Below are 23406 nucleotides of genomic sequence, written 5' to 3'. Positions count from 1 at the left end.
TTTGACTATTCAGTCCAACAATTTGCAAAGATGCTCTGAATGATCACACATCCCGATAACACTTCCAAGGAACAGATAGCTAGGCTTATTTTGGGGTGAGGGAGACAGGGGTGTTTCTAGCTGGAGTTCCTGAGTTCATTGAAATCTCTTTGGCACTTAGCTGTGTGAACTTGGGCACATTATTTTGTGGCACTGAGCCTTGGGTTCTTCATTATAAAATGAAAATAATTTCTGTCACTAGTCTTTAGAAGCTCTAAAACAGCTAGTAGAAGTGAATTCACTTTGTTAATTGTAAACTGAGAGGTAAACGGAACTGAGTATATAATGTTATTATTATATACTAAGTTCAACAGCACATTCTTGATAACCACAAGAAGGTCCAGGAAAGGAAACTGTTTATAAATCTTTCCCTTTCCTCAAATTAATGTTAGAGTGTTTAGGGAAATTCTTACAGCAACGAGTCTTAGCAATTATTAGGTCAAACCTCTTTGAGATTACAGAAAAATGCACATACACATAAAATTGCCTACCAAAATTGAGGGGGATAGGAGATTCCTCTGACACCAATTTATGCACCCCTCAGGAAAGAATGTTTCTTAAAGCGTGCCCTCAGATTTTCAGCACCCGAATTGCTGGAGGTGCTTGTTAAATGCTAATCCCTGGCCCCTGGCCCCACCCTGACTAAATCATCATTTCAAGGAGAGAAGTCTGCATTTTAACAGACACCCAGGTGATTTTTATGCTTGAAGCAGGTCCAATGACTCCAAGTTAAGTACTGCCGTCTTGCTCCTTGTTCTAAAATTTAAGGTCTGTCCTAGAGCGTACGAATCGGTCGAACTAATGTGAAGAAAATACAGCTTTAATGCAGGAACCTAGGTGAGACGGTTGACAGCGTTCGTCCAATGGCAAATTGAGAATTGTCCTCTGGGCTCTAGCCACTTAAGTTCTCTCCAAGGGTCTTGGCTACCGGCAAATATGAACCGGAAAGGCTGTTTGCTCTTCTGCTGGGGCGGGGTGGGGGTGGGGGCCGCCTGAGGAAAGATTAACTGAGCCAACAGTCCTCCCCCCAACCCCCATCCCCCGGTTAAAACAGAAGGCTTTTTATTTATCTTTGCTGCCAGGTTCATTATTAAAAGGGTCGGTTTATGTGTGTAAGTTTGCTAGGGAGGGAAGTGAAAACATCTGCAAAACCGTGCAATGCCTGGAACGGAACTCTTCTAATAAAAGATGTATCATTTTAAATGCGCTGAATTTTGATTCTGGTAATTCGTGCACTAGAGTGTCTATTTCGAGGCAGCGGAGGTATCATATGACAGCGCACGTCAAGGCACCGTGGAGCCCTCTCGTGGACTCCCACCCACTTTCCCATTCACCGCCGAGAGGGCTGCTCGCGCTGCCGCTCCCCCCGCGAGCTAGCATGAAATCTCCCTGCCTCTGCCGAGATCAAATGGAGCTCCTCGCTCAGGGGGTGCGAGTATTGCCTCCGCCATGCAATTTCCACTATCAATAATTTAACTTCTTTGCTGCAGAACAGAAGGAGTACAGACCAGGCACCAAAGACTCGCCCCCACCCCCCTTCTTTTTAACCAAAGGGAACGTGAAAAAATAATAATAGAGTCTGGGAGTTTTGGGGCCGAAGTCTTCCCCTGAGCAGCTGCCTTGATGTTTACTTTGACAAGTAGTGACTGAAAAGGTGGGTTTCTTTTCTTTCTCTTTCTTTCTCTTTCCTTTTTTTTTTTTTTTCTTTCTTCTCTATTTGGTCGGCTAGAAAGCGTGTGGCTTTAGTGAGGTTTGTCATTGCCTTGGCTTCCCGGCTGGAGCAAGTAACTTAGTGTAACGTTATCTGGGGGTGTTCATTAATAAAGAATGCGGTTATTATCTTGATTGAATTCCTATTAGGCAAACTCCGGAGAGGTCAGTGCACGAACTCTGGTTAAGCTGGCGTGTTTAAGGCAGCGGAGTAAACCAATAGCCCCCCCTGCTCCATGCGATTTCATTGTGTGTTCGCGTTTGCAAGCTCCGTGGTGCGGGAAGGTGTGTCTGTGGCCCGGGAAACACACGCCCTCTCCCACAGAACTTGGGTGCTGGGATGGGGCGGAAGGAGTTGCAAACGAGGGGAGCAAGAACCGGAGGAGCCGGATTCGCACTCGCTCCCTGCCGCCCCAGCGCACAAGGCCGGGGTTTCCACGGAGGGCACAGGACTCGGGGTTCCCCGAGGCGGGGGTTAGGTCACCCCTAGAAGCGGCGGGCGCTGCGTGTGCGTCCTGCAGAGGTGCCCCAGGCGGGCGCGGGGCTCGCTGGGCTAAGTTGTGGGGCCCCGGGGACAGGCTTTGCGGGGCATGCGGGCCCGGGGAGCCCCGGGAGTCCTGGGGGCTGAGCGGGGGCGCAGAAAAGGCGCGGCGTTCCCTTTAAGCTGCCGCCCCGCACGGGTATCGGTGGCGCGGGGGATCCGGGGGAGGGGGGGCGGGGGGCGGTGCCGTTTGACCAATCGAAGCTCAACCGAAGGGCTAAATAATGTCTGACCCGAGCTCCAGGCGCAGGCTGGAGCTCCCGGTCGCTGCCACCGCCGCGCCCGGGCGCACCCGCCCGCTGTCCCGCGCACCCCGTCGCGCCGCGGGCTCCCGGGCGGGGCAGAGCAACCGGCCCGGCGCGCCCCCCATCCCCTCTTCCTGAAGCTTTGATGAGACACTTGAATTGCAGTTGCCACCGCTGCTGTGGGGCCGGCGGCGCTACAGGGTCCGGGGCTGGGCGAAGGGGCCAGGAGCGGGACAACGATGTGACTCCGCCACCGGGGACCCGTGAGCTTTGTGTGGACCCCGAGGTAGGCGAGCACCGGGCGTGGGACTTGGCGTGGGAGCCGCCCGTCTAGGGGAGGAAGTGGCCCTGGGGGTCCCCGAAGTTGTGGGAAGAGGCCAGAACTTATTTCCTCCTCTCCAGGAGAAGGGGGATATGAAGTTGCTCCTGCGGAGCTTTCTCCTCCCATCCCACAATCCAGAGGCGCAGTCAGGACTCCCGAGGGAGAGGGATCCCGGGAAGCCCTGATGTGGAGGAGAGAAAGTCAAGGAGAGACGTGGAACTGCGCGTTGGGAGCGTAGACGGCGCCCCGAGGATCCCCTGAAAGCCTACCCCAGCAGAGAACGGGTCATGAGATAGATTTAGGGCTCCAGTTGTCGTGGCCCTGACTGAGGCGACAGTGTTGGGGCTGAGATAAAGATCTTTCCCATAGACTGAGCGCTCCCCGCGCAGATTTGGGGGGCCCTTGCTCCCTCAGCCCGCGTCCCCGTCCCTGGGGCTCCATTCAGGCGGCACACAGTCACCTGCTCCCCAGGAGTTGAGACCAAAGATATAGGTTCAATTCCAATGTATTTTGGAAAACTTGAGACAGCCCTGAAGCTCGGACCTGAAAGGGGCTGCGGGACTCCGAGGCTGGCTGTACCCACACCTTCCCCGCCTCGCGCCCCTCCCTTGGGGCACCTTTCAGGGAAGTAAAAGTTTTGACTTTGGGGAGCTGAGTGGGATGTGTGTGGGGATGTATTGACTTAGGTGGGTTTCTGGGAATGCAAAGCCGGAAAGAAGGAATGGGTGAGTGAGCTGTGCCTGGAAAAAAATAGCCGAGGGTTAGGGGGGATTGCCGACTGGGGGCAGCCCCACCGGAGAAAACTAAAGTCACAGTTTGAGGATGCTGTGTTTGTGTGTTGGGGTGGAGCGGGCGGGGCAGGGGAGGAGAGGAGGGGGCAGGGAGAGCGGTGCTAGGGAAGGTAGAGGGTGCCCTCTGCCGGCCAAGCTGCCCTGAGCAGCTGCTGGGGGTGGGGAAGTGGTAAGGGATGGCTCTGCTGAATCCCTTTGGGAGCTGGTAGGAGGGACTTGTTGAATGACGCTTTCTGACTCCAGATGAATTTTGACACGACGCGCTTCTTTGGCTCCAATGCAAAAAGTTTTCCTCGCTGGTGGAGCTTTGATAAGCTACCGTTGGTAGTGTGTTAGGGCTTCCTAGATCTTAGTTTAGGGTCCTCCAGGAGTCTTACACTTACTTACTCCTCAGTGTTAGCAGTAACCAGTGAACAGTTTCTGACAAGAACGCAGGAATGTTTTTAGCCAGAAGCAAAGAAAAGCATATTTCCGAGTGTTTATTAATAATCCTAGTACAATTATCTTTTAAAACAAAGCAATATATAATTGGGGGTGTTGTTTTTAACTGTATATAAAACGTGTAAGGCTATTAAATGAGACCTTCAAATTGGCTCAACTTCCTGGAAAATACCTCCTCTCTTTTATTTTTATTCAAAAATATATTTTATATGAATTTGTTGTAAGGTCAAAAGTCGTTTTGGTTATAAAATCATATTTATATATACATATATTTTTTACACTATCTATTGAGGTATAATTACAGATTTAATTGGTCGAAACATGGGAGCCCTCAGGCAACATTATCATTTTTAGATTGGATGTTTCTGAGAGTATGGCACATAGTCCTTCAAGTTATTACCCATAATAGATCACATCTCACATGGAAATTACAAAGTTTTGGCCATGGGAATGGCACTTCTTTAAAATAATTACTAACACCTGTTTCCTGATTTTGAAAATATTTTGCTTAAGATTTTTCTTTTCTAAGTTAACCTCTGGACTAGCACTAGAGGTAAGAAAAAGGAAAGAGATACTTGTTGAAATATAACCATAACCTTTACTGGAATTTAAAACACGTTGGTCACCATTACTGGAATTCCAGGGCAATAAAGTCGTTGTCTTTTTTCTTCTGCTTTATTTTGCAAAATGTGATAAATGTTGGTAAATATAGACCAGTAATAAGTATTACGACAGGAGAAATGTTATGTACGTAGAGCTATTTTAAGTTATTACAAAATGTTTCGTATTTATAAATGATATAAGCAGAAAGAAATGATTTCCAGATAAACAAGACTTACGTACATGTTTCGAAGCATTAGAACATTGCAGACACACTTAGACATCACTTTTTTTTTTTTTAAAGCAAAATAACAGTGATTTTTCACATACCTTTGGAGCCTTTCATAGCCCATTCAGAGCTGAATTAGTAACTGGAAATCTTGTTTATTTTAAAGTGATATTTAAGGTGAACAGTAGGTCAACATTTGAGTATCCACAAAATAAAGCACTTAGGAAATATGTTTTAGGATGTCCTTTCAATAAGTGTAACTTACTTGCAAACAAAAGGAACCAAGAATGTGATCATTTGCCTAAAATGCTATGATCTTAAAACATTTATTTATACTATGTGAGTTAATTGCCTAAATCTTATCATGGCCAAAGATGGTCGCAAAGGTGCTGGAATATTGCTAGTTCATTTTCATTCACAAAGTGTGGGGGACACCTGTAAATAATGCAATTTTCTAAAATCCTGGCTCAAAGTTCTTGGGGTTCCTGTTTAACGGGGCACCATTAGAATGTAAGTTATTCCCTTCTTCCTGGAATCTTTAAGAGTCCCAGCTTTTCAATAGTCAAAATGCAGATGATTGATTATCTCATTTCTGTGAAATAGAAACAGCTCTGGTGTGTAGCTCGGCTCACACTGCAAGCTGAGCACGCCCACTTGATAGTACTGCGAAGAGCTTGTTTTCTTTTTTTTACATTTGTCTTTAAATCCTTCGTAAATAGCCCCCCCACCCCCACCCTTACATAGACACACACATACAGACACACACACCCCTATGCCTAGGTAATGAACTTGTGACATGTAACAGCCAGCAGCTTCGGGTCTCAATCATAGACTTAATCTACTACTAAGCTTCAAGAATACTGAAGATATACACAATGCAAAGGTCATATACAATTAGTTCATTAACATTTTAAGATTTAGCAAGTTAGAGTCAGAGTAGAGAAGAACAATTTTAGACTTCCTGAATACAAGCAGAAGAGCATGGAGAGTGTATGATAGCTAAACTCTGGATATCTTTTCAAATGAAAGGCATTTCCATTTCAGATGTCCATAATGCTGAATTTATTATAATGGTTAAAACATCATTTCTACGTGCATCTTCCTGATGTGGAAACTTTCAGTTTGCGTGAGGGGGCTAGCCTAGCTCAATGCAAGTGACTATATCTCTTTAATAAGGTAATTGCTAACTTGTCTCAACTTGTTTTCAAACGATTGTTATGGAGCACTCAGTTTCCACTAATTGCAAAATTGCTGCTTTAATTGAAGGACTCTCAGCCATCTAGTACAGCCATTCAGCTGCTGGCAGGCTCTGTGATCTCAAGCTGTGAATTGCATTTTAAAGAGGAATGGAAGAGAGAATTCCGGGGTATTCTAGTTTTCATTGCTGGCTGTTGTTACAGTGGAGGAAGAAATCATTTGAACAAGAATCACATTAAGTTGCTTTGTGATAAATTTTCTTTATTAGGATGAATAACATGCCCAGATGGCCTTCAGAAGTGAATGAGCAAACTTACCACTACAGTCTGCATCCATTTACTCTGTTTAGTATGGAGTACTGTTAAGCAATAAGTGATGTTGGCAAATGAAATCCGTATGTCATTTGTATGTGGGGTCTGACCCTAGGAAACAGAGGAAGGCTTTGGTATTTTTAAGGTTAGACGTATATGTCCTCAAAGTTCCCTTAAAATTCCACTTAAGAGAGAACTGTTTAATCCTAAATAATTTTACACTGAAATGCATCTCTGGCTTTCCAGAATATTTGTACTAAAGCCTTAGAAAAGTCTTGGACCCAGTTATTAAATATATGAAATCGTTATTGATGACAGATATGAAACAATGGATCTCACTAATATACTGACTTTGAAAAATGTTTTTGGGAGAGGGAATGGTAGAAGGGTGTATTCTCTAAGTGAAACGGGAAGGTATTCTTGTTTGTGTAGAAAAACGTGAGTGTCTGGTCAGATAAGTATGGAAGCTTTCATTTAAATGCAAGTACTCAAATTCAAGTACAAACTCTGGGACACTTATGCTCTTGGTAAAACAAATTTGACCAAATATACTGGATGTGAAGAAGTGGCTGATTGCCCTCATGTCTCATTTATACATTGCCTAAAATTTGAGGATGGGTTCCATTAGGTGAATTGGGGGGCGATGTATGGGATCAGAGCATGGGGAGAAGCAAAGTAAATTTACAGGCTTCAGTGACAGCCATAATAAAGTATAAGTTTATTTTTAAAGAGTCCAGAGAGTAACGAATGTTATACAGTTTTCCCCAAAGGTTCACTTGAAAGAACTTTCATTGGTTGTCATGGTAGTAATGTCCTGATTTTGAAAGCTCGCAGAACCTAGTAGCTCTTAAATGTGCTTTCATCTTGGTTCCTTTGGTCTGACTGAAACTTTATGACAACCTTCTGTGTTTTTGACATGCCTCTGCATTTTTAGAGGGAGGAGGGCAGGCAAAAGAAAATTCCGTAATTCTAAGACAATATACCTAGGAAATGTAAAATTATATGATAAAAAATCACTTAACTTCAAATTGGCTCATTAAAATAAAACTAGAAGGCAACCTGTTATTTAATTAAAACAATTATGTATAAAGTTACGATATTTATAATGGAAATATAAAGAAAGTAAATGGACAGCTTCATGTAATATAAACAACTCATCAAAAGTTGAATAGTGCCACCTAGAGAACAAAATCACCAGCTTTACCAGCCAAATGCCTTATTTGCCACAGGAGCCATTTTTTTCAAGGCTACGGTTACTAAGATTTCCTTGCCACCCTATTCAATTTGATGAGTGTGGGGTGGGGGGTGTTGGAAGGGTGATAGTATGCATTTGGAATTGTAGATGAGATTTTAAAACTGGCAGATCCACAACTCCACACATACACTAAGTCCTTTGAGCATTTTAATATAGTAGCCAAATGTAGAATAGCCTGCCAGGAACAAAGGCTGGCCTCCTTTTTAACACTTACTATTTTTAAGGATATGTACTGAAGCATTAAGAACAAATATTCTGATTTTATTCACTTACTACAAGCAATTCATTGCTCTTTCTGAGATGCAATAATAATACCAAATAATAATACCATCTAAATTGAGTAGAGGGATCTTAAGAATTTATTTGACTACAATCTAATTTTAACTTTAATGATTTGAGAATATTTAAGAATAAATAAAGGGTCATATATTTAGCAAGACTTTAACACCAAAAACAGTAAGGAAAAATAAAGTACAAGGAGAAAGAAATTTTAAGAATTACCTCAATCTTAAAATAGATAAAGATTACAACTGCACCAGCACCAAAAAATTGTAATAGAACCAGGAACCAATAATTACAAATTAGCTTACAATTCTTTGATGACAAAATCTGTATTTAATTCATTTTTAATTCATTTTTATATGTTCTCACAATAGCATCTAAAATGGTTCTGGTCACAGAGGAGGCACTTAGACAAATATTGATTAATAGTTGCTTCAGATCCTGACTAACAATGTAGACAATAAAGAAACTACAGTTATGGAAAATTTTTTATCTGTTTTGCTGGTGAAAAGGCAGAAATGGAAGGAAATACATGTAATAATACTTTCTTTTTTCTAGTAGCTATTATAAATGTTCTTTAGATGGCTTAGTTCTAAAATTTTTTATGCACAATTTGGTTCGCTCATAAAATTATTTGGAACGTATAAAATGTTAAGGTTGATTTAGACAGTAGCAATTATAAACTTAGTGGTGGATTTTTGTTTAAATATTTTCAAATTCTTGGATGCCACTGAAGATGTGTTATTACGCTTCAGGGAATGGAAAACAGTATATGTTAAGTTTGTGCCAATTTCTTGTAACCACATAACCAAAGAAAGTCATTGTATTGTCTGTACTTTGTGTCAGCCATAGAAGTAATCAGGTGCAGCAAACTTCACTATTCAGGAAAAAATTACTAAAAAGAGGGATGGAGGAAGATGGGGTGGGGTGGAGGAGGGAGGGATGGGGAGAGAGAGAGAAGGAAGCTCATTGAGAAAGAGAGAAGGAAGCTCATTGAATAAAAGTTTTGCCACATGGGGTTTAGTCTAGTCAGTCTTGCTTTTGGAGCTGCTACCATCAGCATTTGCTGCATTTTTTGATGCTTGCTTTCTGCCTTCATGTGCCTTTGAAAACTGAAACTATGCCCAAACTGAAATAAGTTTCGCTCTTTTCACATGTTCATTTATTTCTTGAATTGTAGGGAGTGTTTTTAAACACAGATAACTTTCTTTTACATCATGTAGAATCTGAAGGTTGAGAAATTTGCTTCATGCTCCTGGAAGAGATGCTTGGCGGAGTCCCAGGCCACATTCCTAGACCAAACTGTTGAAGGTGTTCTCTCTTATGCAACATGGAGAAAGCACATCCAGCATTAACATGTTGGCTGATAATGTATCTGAAAGCACAAATGATATGCTTATCATATTGAAACATAAAGCCAGCAGACATTCTGTCGAATGATAGAATCTGGATCATTTACGTTTACTTAAATGTAAAAATACTGTGATTAGGTTAAAGTCAATTGTATAAACATAGGAGAGACTAGGAAGTCAGGACAAGGTTTGGGGGGTGGATGATCTAGACTGTGGTAAAGAAACCTAGATGTTTTAAATAACTTCAGGGTCCGTGTGAGCAGGTGGTGTGACTAGGGCTGATGAACATAGCTACCGTATTTTTTTGGTCTGTACTACGAGAAGGACAATACTCAAATGTGGAAGCTAATAAGTCTCTTCCACTTTTTAAATAGACCATTATAGAGTATTATCTTCAATTCAAGGACCTGAAATAGGTTGCTTTAGGTACGTCATTGACAATTGATCACTGGAACCGGGATGACAGGATTTGAAACCACTGCATGTGAGGAATGCTTGAGAGAACTTGGAAGGGGTGGCTCAGTACAAGAAAACTTAGGCTGGAGTGGCAATTGGTTTTGTCTCCCTTAGAAAATAATTACATGATGGTAGCTACCTGGAATGCAGTGTTAAGAATTCTGGAGCTGTCCAGGCTCAATAGAAAAGAATGTTCTGATTGTTAATGCCTGTCATGGCAGCATGTGTGATATGTTTTTGACAGCCTTATTTAGAGGACAGCCTTCTCAAATATGAAGAACTGACATATGGAGGAAGGGGTAGTTTTGTTTTGTGTTGCCCCCAAGAGCAGATCTAGGACCAGTGATATACATTTAAGTGCTATACATAGTATCTAGAAGAACTTTTAGTTCCATTAATAAAATATCGAATGCTTACTGCATGCAAAGCGATTTATTAAGGAGATTTGTAATCTGACGAAAAAAGAGGCTTCTTTGGAATATGGTCAGTTTCCTATTACAGATTTTTAAGCAGAGCCTGAAACCCTTTTAAAAGTATTGCATATTAACGTGAGGTATACTCTGCAGTACCTTTGTATTCCTGTTTTTTAAATATATCGATCATAAGTATGCTTCTTGTTTTTCATTCATATATAATCCTAATGCTGACAATTATATATTTGTCTTTGAATCCTCTACCTGAGATAGGTGCAACATCATGATTTGAATCTTAGAAATCCATCTTGTTTCTTTGCAAAGTACAATATTTTTCTTTTTCTTATACTTCCATATGGATTCTCAAAAGTAGTTCTTTTTCTTTTGGGCCAGCTGAACTAAAAAAAAAAAAAAAAAAATTCCCAAAATTCGCTTTCCCCTTTGGGAGCCATACACTCTTCAGATATTAGTTTTTCACATAGTTTCTCTTTTTAAACGTAAGCTGTCAAAGAAATTGACCCCCTCCCCCAGCCTCATGAGGCTTCAACATGGATACTTTTTTATAGCTTATTTTGCTCTTCTGCAGAACACTTGGAGATTAACCAATATGGAGATGTCATTAAAATGCAAGTTTATACCAGAGATTGCACAGCTCACTCCAAGTACTCATTAATATTTATACTTTATGATCTCTCATACTGCTTTCAAGTATACATATTGTCAGTCAGCAAAGCAAACAGTTTACTATTTACATCCCTCTTAGGATATGGTGTATTTTATAGTTTATATTGTTGTATGCCTGTTTTCTTCTGTTTCAAAGTTTTCTTTAAAAAAAGTAAAGGTGTTATGCATAGGAAATGATTCTTTTATTCATTAATTCACCAAGCATTAACTGAGTGCCCAGTGGGTGCTGGTCACTGGACCAGCTGGGGTTTATTTTTCCTAAATGGATCCATTCCTTTTCAGGAACTACTTGATAAGGAACTCCATTGATTCTCTCACATAATGCCTCCAATACCTCTTCATATACTCGCTTCAAAAGAGGCCTGATCTAGGAGAAAAAAAAAAGTCTGTTGAACAAATTCTCTGAGTTATTTTTGAACTTCCAGCCCATACTATGGACTATAACATTTTGGGAGAACTTATTTTGCTTTCAAGAGATTGATCTTTTCTAGACCCTTGATTTTCAGATATTTCATGTTCAAATTATGACGACAAAAATACTTGTTAGACATTGTCTTAAACATCTTGCTATTTGAGGCTATTTTGTGAAGAACTCTTGTAATAATGCTATTCATTTCCACAGATTTCATGATAGATGTTTTCCTTACATTCAAGGACATATTCAGGTCTCTTATTATTCAGGAGTCTGTCTTTCATTTGACAGTGTGTATAAATCCTGTGTATTTCCCCCTAAATAAACTCATATCGTGAGACTGCTTCCATTTACTAGAAGCCGATTTTATGATTATCTTGAAAAGAAGGAAAAGAAGGCAGAAAAATCAGTGTAATGAATACTATCTTGCCTTTAAACATTAGTCAAAACATGTTTTATTTTGTAATGATAGATACTTCTATGTGATATGTTTCCTATTGCACATTTTTTTTAGAAATAATTATAGATATATAAAAGTTCAGAAGCAATGCAGGATGACTTTATCTTAAAGGTTTTATTAATCATTAAAATTTGTCATCATAGTACAACTGATTTTTAGATGCTTTTCCTAAAATACTGGTATATTTTTCTGGTTTCCACATTCCTGACAGTGACTTTCTTAAAACTTGGGAGTGTCTCTTATTCAAGAGCCTCAGATTATTTTTAGAGCCAATCTCCTGTAAAAATCTAGGAGAAACTTCACCATCACTGTTCCAAGGAATATCGGAGATTTTAAAGTCTTACCCTGGTGAAATGCTCCAATAGGCAGTGGTACTGAAACCAAAATCCAGCTGATTTGTCATCACTAGCATTCCTACACGATTTTTTTGGCTAAAGTCATACATAGACAAGATTGCACATTTTAGTAATAATCTAATCCAAAGATGTAATGTTCCGTACATTAAAAAATGCATCCATTTGATGTCTCATGTCATTTGACACTACAAGTTACCTTTGAAAAAGATCAGGCAGACGTCATTCCTATGTAACATAAGGAAACCGAAGCTCAGGGCAGCTAAATAACTTCACCCAAGATGCATGGCTATAGGACCAGATCAAGTGTTATGGCCTAATGACTTCTCCTAACCTGATTCTCTTACCGTTATTCTGGCTATCTACAACCATAACCTGAAATATTCAAGTGAGAAACCATATTTCACCCTTGACACATTAATGTGAGTGCTTGACACAAGTGTAGGCTAATATTGTCACCCTGGCCTTGTGTTCACTCTCTAGAGCTAAGACTGGCAACCTCTATGTGTCAAAGAAGATAAAAAATGTTTATTCTAAGGAGTTTTTTTCTTTAATTTAGTTTCCTTTTTTTAAAGAGGGGAAAAAAAAACTTGAGAAGGAAGAAGAATATGATTTTCGATGTCTTGTTCCTTGAGCTTCATAGTTATTTTGCTTAACGCTGGGAATCTTAGTATTGGAACTACTGGAGAACGTAACATAGAGGTGAAACTTTGAAAAAATACAGCTAATTCCTGAAATTCAAAGGTTTGGGACAGAGCCTGGGCATGTGTTATGTTTAGAAACATCTACAAGTGGTTCAGATGTACAGGAAAGTTTGAATTACACTAGAAGCCAAATAAAACGAATATCCTATGATTTAGAGAGATTTATCATTTACTTTATTGTCCAAATACTTGTTTCAGAGCATGACTAGAAGGGATTGGCAGCCTTGTAAATAATCAGAAATTCAGAGGCTTCGAGAGGGAGGACTGCTGAAGATAGTCTTTTTGATTTAAAAGATAGCTCCTAATCAGAAACTTCGATGTGAGGGCAAAAGGCCTGGGACAATTCCTGGGCCCAAGGAGCAGGTTGGTTTTAGGTCCACCACTTACTAGGTCTGTCACATTGTACAAATTTTTTCAAATCTCTGCTTCAGCCTCTTAACAGGGTAGTGGTAGGGATTAAGTGTGTTAATGCATGTGAAGAAGTGCTCAGGTCAGTGCTTGGTATAGTACATGCGTAATGAATTTCAGCCATTGTTGTTATTATTGCCACTTTCTGGCCTTAAAAGAGCACCTTTTATGACTTCTTATCAAGACAATTAAAAACTTTATCAGCGTGCTTCAAACCTAAATTTGCTTTACTTTGTACTAAAGTGGACAAGACCAAAATTGTTTTGTTGCAATCCTTGGAGTCTAATTCGTTTATTCATGACAGTCTCCTCCTTTCATCCGTCTAAATCCTACTTATTCACCAAGACTCAGCTCTAATTCTACTTCCTCTAAAAAGTCTCCTCCCCAGAATAAATCTGCCCTAGCTGAATTCCTAGGTCATTTATGGTCTATATCTCACAATTTAGTAAATAAGTAATTAATATAAGCAATTGTATAGCCATTAAATCATTATGAGGTGTCTTCTCTGTGTTGGGTCTATGCTGGCAGCGTGGATATAATGTTCTAGTCTAGAGAAATATTCTAGAATATTCTACTTGGGGTAGTCTTTGACTTTAAAGAAACCCTTCCTAAGCAGAAACTTCATGAGGCAGCTGAGGCCTGATACCTGCCTTCCTCAGCCTGATGATTAAGATTGAGTCCAGGCCCAACACTTACTAGATCTGTGATGTTGGGCAAGTTACTTAAATTCTCTATGCCTGGAATAATGTTAAGGGAATCCTTTTTCCTTATCCTGTATTTGCACAAGGGGACTTGCTTCCTAAAACGGAACACTTATCAGAGGAGCATTCTGGGACTTCCTTTCTCTTGTCCCCATTACTTGCTCCTTTCTATGAGAAGAGTGAGTAATCTGACTGATGAGACCCACTAGATTTGTCATCTCCTGGACTGTATGGTATATAAATCAAAGCAACAGACCAAAGTGCTGAAATTGAGTCCACTTCTTTCTTGCTTTGTAGGACCACTGTGCCCAAATTTGTAGCTTCCTGGCATTCTAGCCCACTCTACAGTAAGCGATGAAACCAGGGCTGGCTTCCTGCAGGCCCTGCCAGGATCTCTGCCCCTTCAGTTCCCATTTTTCTGCCTCCAGCTGTGTGGGTCCCAGGGCTTTGGTTCTAGATAGCAGGAAATAGGCCCCATGGTGTTTTCTAACACAGCTTTACTGATATGAGGCTGATCCTGTATTATGACTCCTGTTTGGCAACTTGTTTCTATTCTAAACTCAATTCAGAATCCCAAAGGGAGGAGACATGGTTACTCCAAATATATACTCGTAGGACGTTGAATAAATGGTCATGTTTTTCGAAGTTGAATGAGTATTTGTCCCAAAGAAAATATCTTATGTTAGCTTTTTTTTCCTCCCATGTATTTTAGTCTTTACAATTTGAAAGCAAAAGCTGTATCTCCTACATTATCTTAGTTCCCATAGCACATAGCCAACTGATGGACACTTACATAGCAGGTGGTGCTGTAGGTACTTGCTAAATAATTCAACATGTCCTTCTTTCATGGAAAAGATACAAATTTCACCATTGTCGTATTCAGCTAGAAAAGCACCTTGGGGGATCAGTTCTAGATAAGTATAGATAAATGAGTCTTTTGGTTTCCAGCTTATGTGCCCCCAAAGCTCACCAACATTAAATTCTTCATGGAGACTGTGTCTTGCTTTATGATTTGTAGATGCTAAGAGGTTAGCAGATAAAGTAATATAATCTTTTACTCTACAAAATATGATCTATATTGAACAAAAACCTGGCCCAACAGACTTTTCTCCTCTGTCATCTTTCCACTGCCTCTCTTTTCATTCCATCTTTTGAGAATGTCCTCGTACGTTTTGTCAATTATAGCATGTACAACCTTGAATTATACTTGCTGGGTTATGTCTCTAATCCGCTCCCCATCCCCACCCTTAACAGTGAAATCCCCAAACGCAGTGGTTCTGTCTCCTTTATTTTAGTGTCTCAGGTATCTGTGCTCAGAGAATGTCTGTTAAATGAAAGAAAAGCTGAAAGGTAAATTTTAGGAGAAGGCTAAGTCACAGTCATCCTACGATGTTAGTTTGACAAGGTGACATCCAAATGAAATGCTTTCACAGATAACCCAACCACAGAGGGATGGGCAACCTTGTTGCTCTGAAGGGAGAAGCAGCAGAAATGGAGCTTTAAAAACATTTGTGGTTCTTTTTCCCCTCATGGAATAAATGTGGGCTACACCTGAGTTTTCTTCACATAAGGGAAGGACAGAAACACAGCTAGTTATGACCTTCAGCTTCACTACCAGAGCTCTGCTGATGAGACATGAGCTTGTATCCTTGACCCTGACATACACCTCGGAAGTGTCAGCTCATTGTCTCTGTGTTCCCATAAACATTTTTTTAAAGAATTGTTTTTGATCTTGTGAACCTCTGAATGATTAACTATGTAAAACTGAGGTAACACTGAAACACTTCCCTTGAATGCTATGGATAATTAGCTGGGACTGCATCTACCTCCATAGGTCTCTGATTTTCTTATTATACTTGAAAATCAGTGATGATTTACATTCAGTCACTTGAAGAAATCTATTGAGTTACCTAATTAATTACTCCCACTTTACATGAAGCAGCCTTGAAACTGATTTTCCTAAAGCGAAGTGCCTCTAAACTTGGTAAGTTCTAAATAATTTTTGCTGAATGAATAAATCATTTACTAAAATATAATGTGTTATTCTTAATCAGAGGGAATTTAAGCCTCTTGTGCCAGAGGAGATTGACTAGGAATAATATAGGGTAGTAAGCCTCCTAGAGAAATTTTTGTAAGGAAACAGGGTCTGCTGTAAAACATAAAGCTGGTGGTGAGAGGATGTTGTATTTGACCCCAAATGGCATTGGAGCTTTCCAACATGGACTAAAGTCAAGGTCCATCATTTTATTTAGACATGGTCCCAGAATACATTGCACTCTGTAGACTACTAGACCCGGCAGGAACCAGACACCTTGCACAATGACTTTAAACATAATAGAAAGTTCTTTTCTTTCTTTTTGAGTTTCACATAGCCCTCCGGTTTCCTAAGTAGGCATCTAGATAGCAGTACCAAGTTAGGACACCTCCAGTGAACTTCCTCTTGTGGTTATCTCCCACCTCTTGGAACGTTTCAGTTCAGGAAAGTGAGGAAAGCCACCCTTGGATTTTCATGATGAGTTTAACATCACAGTGCATCTTTGACCACCTATTTAATGGGAGATCTGCTTTCCAGATGACTGTACATATGGACATGAGACGAGTTGTGTGTGTGTTTTTTCTTTTTAAAGAGTGTTTTTTCATTCAGTTTCTAAATTTAGGGTAAAAGGTCCTCTAGGGAGCATTTTTAGAAGTGTTTGAAGTTTGCATCTCATTTTGGAGGAAAGTCGGAGGCCTACCTGTGTGCGACAGGCACATGTCTCCAACAGCTACACTGAAAACCAAGAATAGAGCTATCTTTTTGGATCATTTATTTCACGTGGGTCCTGCGTTTGTATTCATGTCTGTATTCTTAAAGTTTGCTCCCATATATGTGTCCCAAATTTCCCTGTTAAGCTTACAGAATTTGCAATATATTCAGTTGGAGATGACCACATATGGAGTCATTTAACTGCGTGTCTTCCACTTCAAGTCTTTCTTTGACAACTTGCTCTTGTTTTCTGTTTATGTTTAGATTCCATCTTTTGGAAGTTTTCTTTCCTTCCCACCATCTCAGTCTCAGAGACTTTTGGGGAATGAGTCTCATTCCCCTCCTATGTTTAGCCATGGTCATCGCCCAGGCTGGTGTCATGTTTCACAACAGTTGTTTGTAGAGTTGTCCTTTGCAATTTACAGAACCCTCTTTCATGTATTGATGACCCTTGGCAAGATGCTGTGAGTCAGGTGAGACTAGAATTCATCCTCCTCATATCACAGAGCTGAGGCAGCTGAGTCTTTAGATCGTTTTACCCATGAAGGAACACCTATGAATTGGCCAAAGTTGTTGGTAAAAACTCACAGATCAACTTAGTAGTAAGTGGGAAAGGCAGACCAGAACTTGGGACTGTCCTCTATACGCAACTGTCCTACCTTGTACCAGTTTCTTCCAGGGAGATGTCCCGGACTTCTTGATCGTAGCCACCACCAGGACACAGCAAAGGAACTGGTCAATCTTGAGTGTCTGTTGCATCAGTGTGGGAGAGTCTTTGAGGCCAAAAGTGAAGCCTCTAGGTTAAACATATTTTAACTTAATGTTTCGATAGTTAATTTATTTACATGATCCCAAAATCAAACTAATAGTAAAAAGTCTACACTGGGAAGCCTTGCCCTGCCTGTGCCTTGCCCACCCTTGTTTCACGTGCCACATACCATCTATATATGTGGCCATTTGTATTAGTGTCATGTGACAAAAGATAGTATGTCATACATGTACTCTTCTGCACCTTGCTTTTATCATAGTATCTCTCAGAGAGTTTTCCATTTCAGAATATGGGAACTAACTTATTCTTTACAGTTTCATGGATTCTATTGTAAGTATGCACTATAGTTAATCTACTTTCTTGTAGCTAGAAATTGGGCTATTTCTAATATTTTTGCTATTAGATCTCTTGTTTCAATTAATAACCATATATATAATTTTGTACATGTGTACCTACCTGTACCTCTACATTTATTCTCAGAAGTAGAATTGCTGGGTCAGCTGGAAAATTCATTTATAATTTTGATAATATTTATTGCCTAATTATCCTGCAAAGGGCTTGAACTGTTTGCACTCCCGCCATCAGTGTATGAGAATGCACCAACAGAGTACCTGTCAATCTGAAAGATGAGAAATGGGAGGCAAATGTCTAAGTGATGCCTCAGTCTCTTACCTTGCCCCTGGTTTGCAGTGAGAATACTACACAGTTTCAGGAGCTGGTGCAGGCATCAGTTCCAATGGAAATAATGTCTCACTGTGGCCATGGGCTTACTCCAGCTCTGGTGACACACATGGACTGGACCCATGTTGCCACTTGCTGAATTTCCTGCAGTGGAAAGTTGAGCATGCATTCATTATTCACCTAACTAGCAATGCGAGATCTTAAGAGCACCACAGTGTTTATGGGAACAGAAGAGGAAATTGTACCACCACAGTGCTCTTGTGTACCAGGCTTTCAACCCTTGTTTCCCAGCTGTTAACATTATTTCTAGGATCTGAGGTCAAGAGATATATCCTAAATCACAGAGGAGGACTTGCTAAACTTCAAACTTTTACACCCAAGGGGGAACGCTCTTTTAAAGAATGATTTTGCACTTCCTCCAAGATTTGTAATGAAAAAATTAGTACTTTATAGGATAAATTAAAACTACCAGGGTACAATGTCAATGTTGAACTATAACACAATATTGCTAGACTTCTCCCTTAAAGTTGCCAGGCAGTTTCCTGCATTATACAAATAGGGCATCATGCAAAAACAAAATTTATAGCCTAGATAACAGCTCCAAATTTTGAAAAGCATATATTCCAGGCCACCCTCATATAACTCCATAGTCTCATTGAAAAAAAATTGATTCTCAGTCTTATTTTTCTCTGAGGACAGGACACTCTGTTTAGGAAAAAAAAAAAAAAAAATCCCTGTAGTTTCACTGCATAGAAAAGTGTAGTAAATGGAGCCTGGCAGAGTAGTTTTCAAACCAAATGGACATTCTTCTTTTTCCTAGAAATTTTGTCAGGGCTATTTTAAAAAAGGAAAGCCACTCCTCTTCCCCCGTATGGACTAGTTGCACTTGAAGAGTTGCGTTGATGACTGTATCTGGTCTACACGAGAAATAATTCCTAGGCATAAGGGTGGACTGCCACAAGCTAGCTGACACATCACTGACACACACGCATTTTCCTTTGTTAGTACCTGTGGAGGCTTTCACAACAGGCATTTCCAGTTTTGTTTTCAGGCTGCTTGCAGTTGCTTCTCTAGAAGTCTGCACTCTTCCAAGGGCTGACTATGGCCAGAAGCAAGGTGTTCTGTCTTTTGTGCCATCATCATCTAACCTACCACACACATTCAGGATGTCAACCTAGCAATATGTTTTGCATCAACTCAATCTGTCTCTGGAGTCCATTTTGCCTTTGCTGCTCATGCCAAGGGCCTCCAGGTACCAGTTTGGTGACAGAAAACCCACGTGAGGTCTCCACTCCATGACCCTTGTTCCTTTGGCTGTTTTGACTCTATTGCTCTTGTTGTCACAGTCTGTGAGAATTTGCCACTCTGTCCATGCTGGACCATCTGTTTTTAGTGGTCCTGACTAGTTATCTGAACTACTCCTGAGAATAAATTTGAGATTGTCTTCCTGTTCCTTTCTTTTACTTACATCTCAGACTCTCAGCTCTATTGAATAATAACAGAACAAATGGAATGGGTCACAAGTATCAGGCCTCCAGACTTTGAGGGGATTAGATTGGGGTACTAAAAAGGAAGATTTTATGTCACATGGGTCTTGATTGAAATCATTCTTATCAAGTGGAGTTGACACAGGTGTATTTGGCAGTTGTGGTTACTGGTCTGAACAGCATGTGGCATTGTTCCAGTAGCCAAAGAGATCTTCTCAGGGCATGGAGGGCCGGACATTGTCTGACATTTCAACCAGATTATCTTTGCATAGTTTTGACACTATGCCCTATTAAGTATGCATGTATGATTGGTACCTTGAGGGAATAATTTAATATTGGGAAGAAGGTAGTAAAAAAAATTAGAGTTACTGTCAACTTCTGTGGACTTAGTGTGCAAACACACTGCTTATCAGGAATGATCATTTGGGGCTTTGCTTAACTAAATAAGAAATTGGTGCATAAGGTCTGCAAGATATCTCGGCCAAGTAGACCTGCCTCAAAATATAAGACATCACACCCACATCTGACCCCATGTGGAAAGAGGCATGCAAGCCAGCCCTGATTCAAATTCCATTTCTACCACATGCTGGGCGTATGGTCTTGGGCAATTTACTAAACCTCTCTGAGCCTCAGCCATCAGTAAATATAGATAATTATTTACCTCATAGCTAATAAATGTTAGCTATTATTTTTAATCATTTTTAATACAAAGAGAACTTTAATATTATTTATCCAGCTTCCCAGAGCATCTTCTAACCCCCCCGCACCCCATACACACCACCATTACCACCACCAATAACATACTTATTTATAGTTACTATGTAGAACACAGCCTTCACTTCATCGCATAGACAAACATATTGGTGTTTGAGTTTGCACATCTTCTGTAGGAATCAGTGTTTAGTGAGAAAGGATGGAGATGAACAGATGTTCTCAGAGCCCTGATACTCATGGAACCGCAGAATTGAATGTTTCCATATAGGTGCATGCCATTGGCTTAAGTGATGTGGATATTTTCTGGCCAGCCATATGGATCTTTTGTCATCTGAGATGTTAATATTTTCCTTGCATTTTATAGTAGCTCTGGATCGCAGCCAGTGTCTTGACTAGGGTCCACATGGCTCATGGTACACAGGGCCCGGAAACTGTCTTATGTGCTGTTCAGATGAACAGTGACACTTAGAAGAGCTGGGGGCTGGGCTGGGGAGTGATCAGGGGAGCATGTTCAATTATTTTTGTTTCTGCGTTAAGCTACAAATAATGAGTGCTTTCCCGTGCTTTACAGTAAGTAATTAAAAGAAATTATAGAGTCGAATACAAAAATAACCTGAAGGACAACTGGATGTGTGGAGCCACCAGTTTCTTTGTGTGTACAGAAGGTTAATCCTCCTTAACGCTCAGAACATTGAGTTTCTACAGAAAGGGTGGCATGTCCACACATGTTTTGGCATCTACCCACGCGCTTCTGTATGGTATGACTATGCATCCCAGAAGAAGGGCTGTGGTGTGTGCATTTGCACTTGAGTGGAGTTTAACAAACCGATTCCTGAAAATGGTTTCATCAAGGTGAGCAACAGAGAGCTAATAGCCTTCTCTTGCTAATTTTATTTTTCCCCTAGGATTTCTTGATAGTAGTTTTAAAAGGAATGCTATTCTTTTGTTTCCGGAAGCAACTTGTCTTTCCAATTTCTCCCCACACCTGTTTTCACCTCTCTTTTGCCTTTTTATATTTAATGTTCTATGTACTCAGAGGATAGGGTCAAATCTAGAGAGGTCTCTTCAGGTGAGAATTATCCATCTCATTCTCATTTTAGAGCTTCTGAATTAACGACATCGAAGCTTTCCAGTTTGGACCTACCTCTAATTATGTACAGATATTCGTTCTATAATGGAAATTGCTCAGGTAACTAATTAACCGCAAGAATACATTGGCTATGGAAAATTTCAGGAGCACCATCTGTGGAAAAACTGAGAAGGGCATGCCTTTACCACAACTCTGGAGTCCATTAAGAATGTACTGTGAGGCGACAGTGTCTAGTGGGTGTTGGCTCACAGCTGTCAAAATTCCCATAGCATCTCATGGCAGGAACTCTTGAGTGTCCAGCAACACCCTAAAACTGACCTGTTGATTTAAAGTTGCCAATTCTAAAGAAAGAGGCTGAAATAGGATGGACTGGTCTTAACTCTCTTTCTTTGCTTTGTTTTATTTTTTAATTATTGTTCTGGCATGTTCCCAATCTCTGCCTTATGGCAAACTTATTTTATTAAAGGGGATTCCCTTTATCCTCTGGTCTCAGAGAGTTTCTGCATGCTCTCCCCTTAGGGACAAAGAATGCTGTTGCAGCAGCCTTTCATTTTTAAATATGTTTTGGTTACAGAGCACGCTTTTTCCTGGATCCAGGAACTTCCAAGACAGTGCTCTGCTGTGCTTTCATAACATCCCCTGTTAGTAGGTGCGCCTTGTTTGTAATTGGGAGGAGGCCGTCCCTTGGCTGTGTTGACATCTGTACTACGTGGGACTCAAGGTGGAACCTGATAATGCTTGGGTCGCTGCCTCGGGGAAAGAGTTTAACCCTTTCATTTCTGTGACATCTCAGGCTCACCCATTTGCAAATGGTGTAACAGCAACACTAAGAAGGTTCCCAGTAGGAGTCATTTGCACTTGTACTGATGAGCTTTGTGACTTCTTGGTGTTTGGAAACTAGCTGTCTTTGCTGTTCTTTGTGTAAAAAGCCTAAATAGTGGACCAGTCTCCAATTCTGTTTATGGAACTACCCCCATCAAATCCCTCATAAAGTTGTGGAACTAAAAAATGTTGATTCTTTGGAAAGTTTTCCTTTTTCTTTCTTCTTTTACCATTTTCGGTACTTCAGTCTTCAAGTAAATGGTCCCAAATGTTGGAACCCAACTGAAAAATTGGGTTTCCTGCTGGATACTTTATTGAAGTAGAGACAGTTTATGGTCGGATAGGAGATTTTGATGCTTGATTCTTACATGCATATATTTTAGGGTTTTGTCATTGTTGTTGCTGCTGTTGTTTTATTTTGTGAGTTTCTTTTCTTTTCTTTTTTTTTTTTTTTCAATTTCGCGGTACTTCGTAGGAGATAGCTGGATCTGTTTTAGGACAAGTGCGAAATAAGAAGTCTCCATTGAGTGGAAGAGTCAGTTCACCCTACCTATCTTTGTTTTACCATTTCAGGACAGAAAGAACTCCATAAAGGTCGGAGACCTCTAGCTGAAAGTAATATTAACATGTCTGGAAATCTATCACCTGCTGTAGCTGGCCATTTCCAGTGTGGTTCTGATTGAGAGATGTTAGGCTGTGTAATTGATCTGGGAGGCCAATTATGCTTGCACTTGCCTTGTAGCATTAAGATAAAGTTAGGGATTGAGTGGAAGTCCAGATTTAGATTAACAGTACTCTATAAATTCTCATTCAACCAATTATATTTCTGGTATCATACACTTTATGGTATAAACGCAATAGCGGCAAAGCCAGTGGACATAAGGGAACCTAGATTTTGCTTAATACCATTAGAAAAGCAAAAATATTTTCCCACATAATAAATGTCCCAGTGAAATAAGTTGAACCAAGGAGGAAGGATGACAGGTAAGCCCATGGCATGCTCCAAATGTACCACAATACTTAAGCTGACTTTAATCCTCTCATTTCCTTTCTCTTTATCATTTATTCCAGGGCTTCTTGCCTTTAATAAGTATATGAATCACCTTGCAGTATGTGAATCCTGTTGAAATGCAGATTCTGATTTAGTGGATCAGGTGGATGGGGCGGAGGAATGGAAGCTGAGATTCTGCA

General features: G+C 40.5%; 1 protein-coding gene across 4 annotated transcripts in view; it reads left to right on the top strand.

Moving 5' to 3' along the window:
• The window catches only part of BDNF (brain derived neurotrophic factor), a 53416-nt gene that overhangs the window by 17985 nt on the left and 12025 nt on the right, over positions 1-23406 (top strand). Inside the window, exon 1 of one of the 4 annotated variants that reach the window (XM_039866077.1) lies at positions 1356-1693. The exons of 2 other annotated variants lie outside the window; for them this stretch is intronic. Coding sequence is in view for 1 of the 2 variants with exons in the window: in XM_039866065.1 (XP_039721999.1) it covers positions 2681-2821 (141 nt within the window). In the remaining variant the exon portion in view is untranslated. Of the gene's footprint in view, positions 1-1355; positions 1694-2508; positions 2822-23406 lie in introns of those variants that run through there. One more of the 4 variants, XM_039866065.1, reaches the window with a different exon arrangement.

The sequence above is a fragment of the Pteropus medius genome, unplaced genomic scaffold (assembly GCF_902729225.1).
Source record: "Pteropus medius unplaced genomic scaffold, Ma_sr-lr_union100, whole genome shotgun sequence".
Classification (NCBI taxonomy): Eukaryota; Metazoa; Chordata; class Mammalia; order Chiroptera; family Pteropodidae; genus Pteropus; species Pteropus medius.
This window is presented reverse-complemented; position numbering and strand designations above follow the sequence as displayed.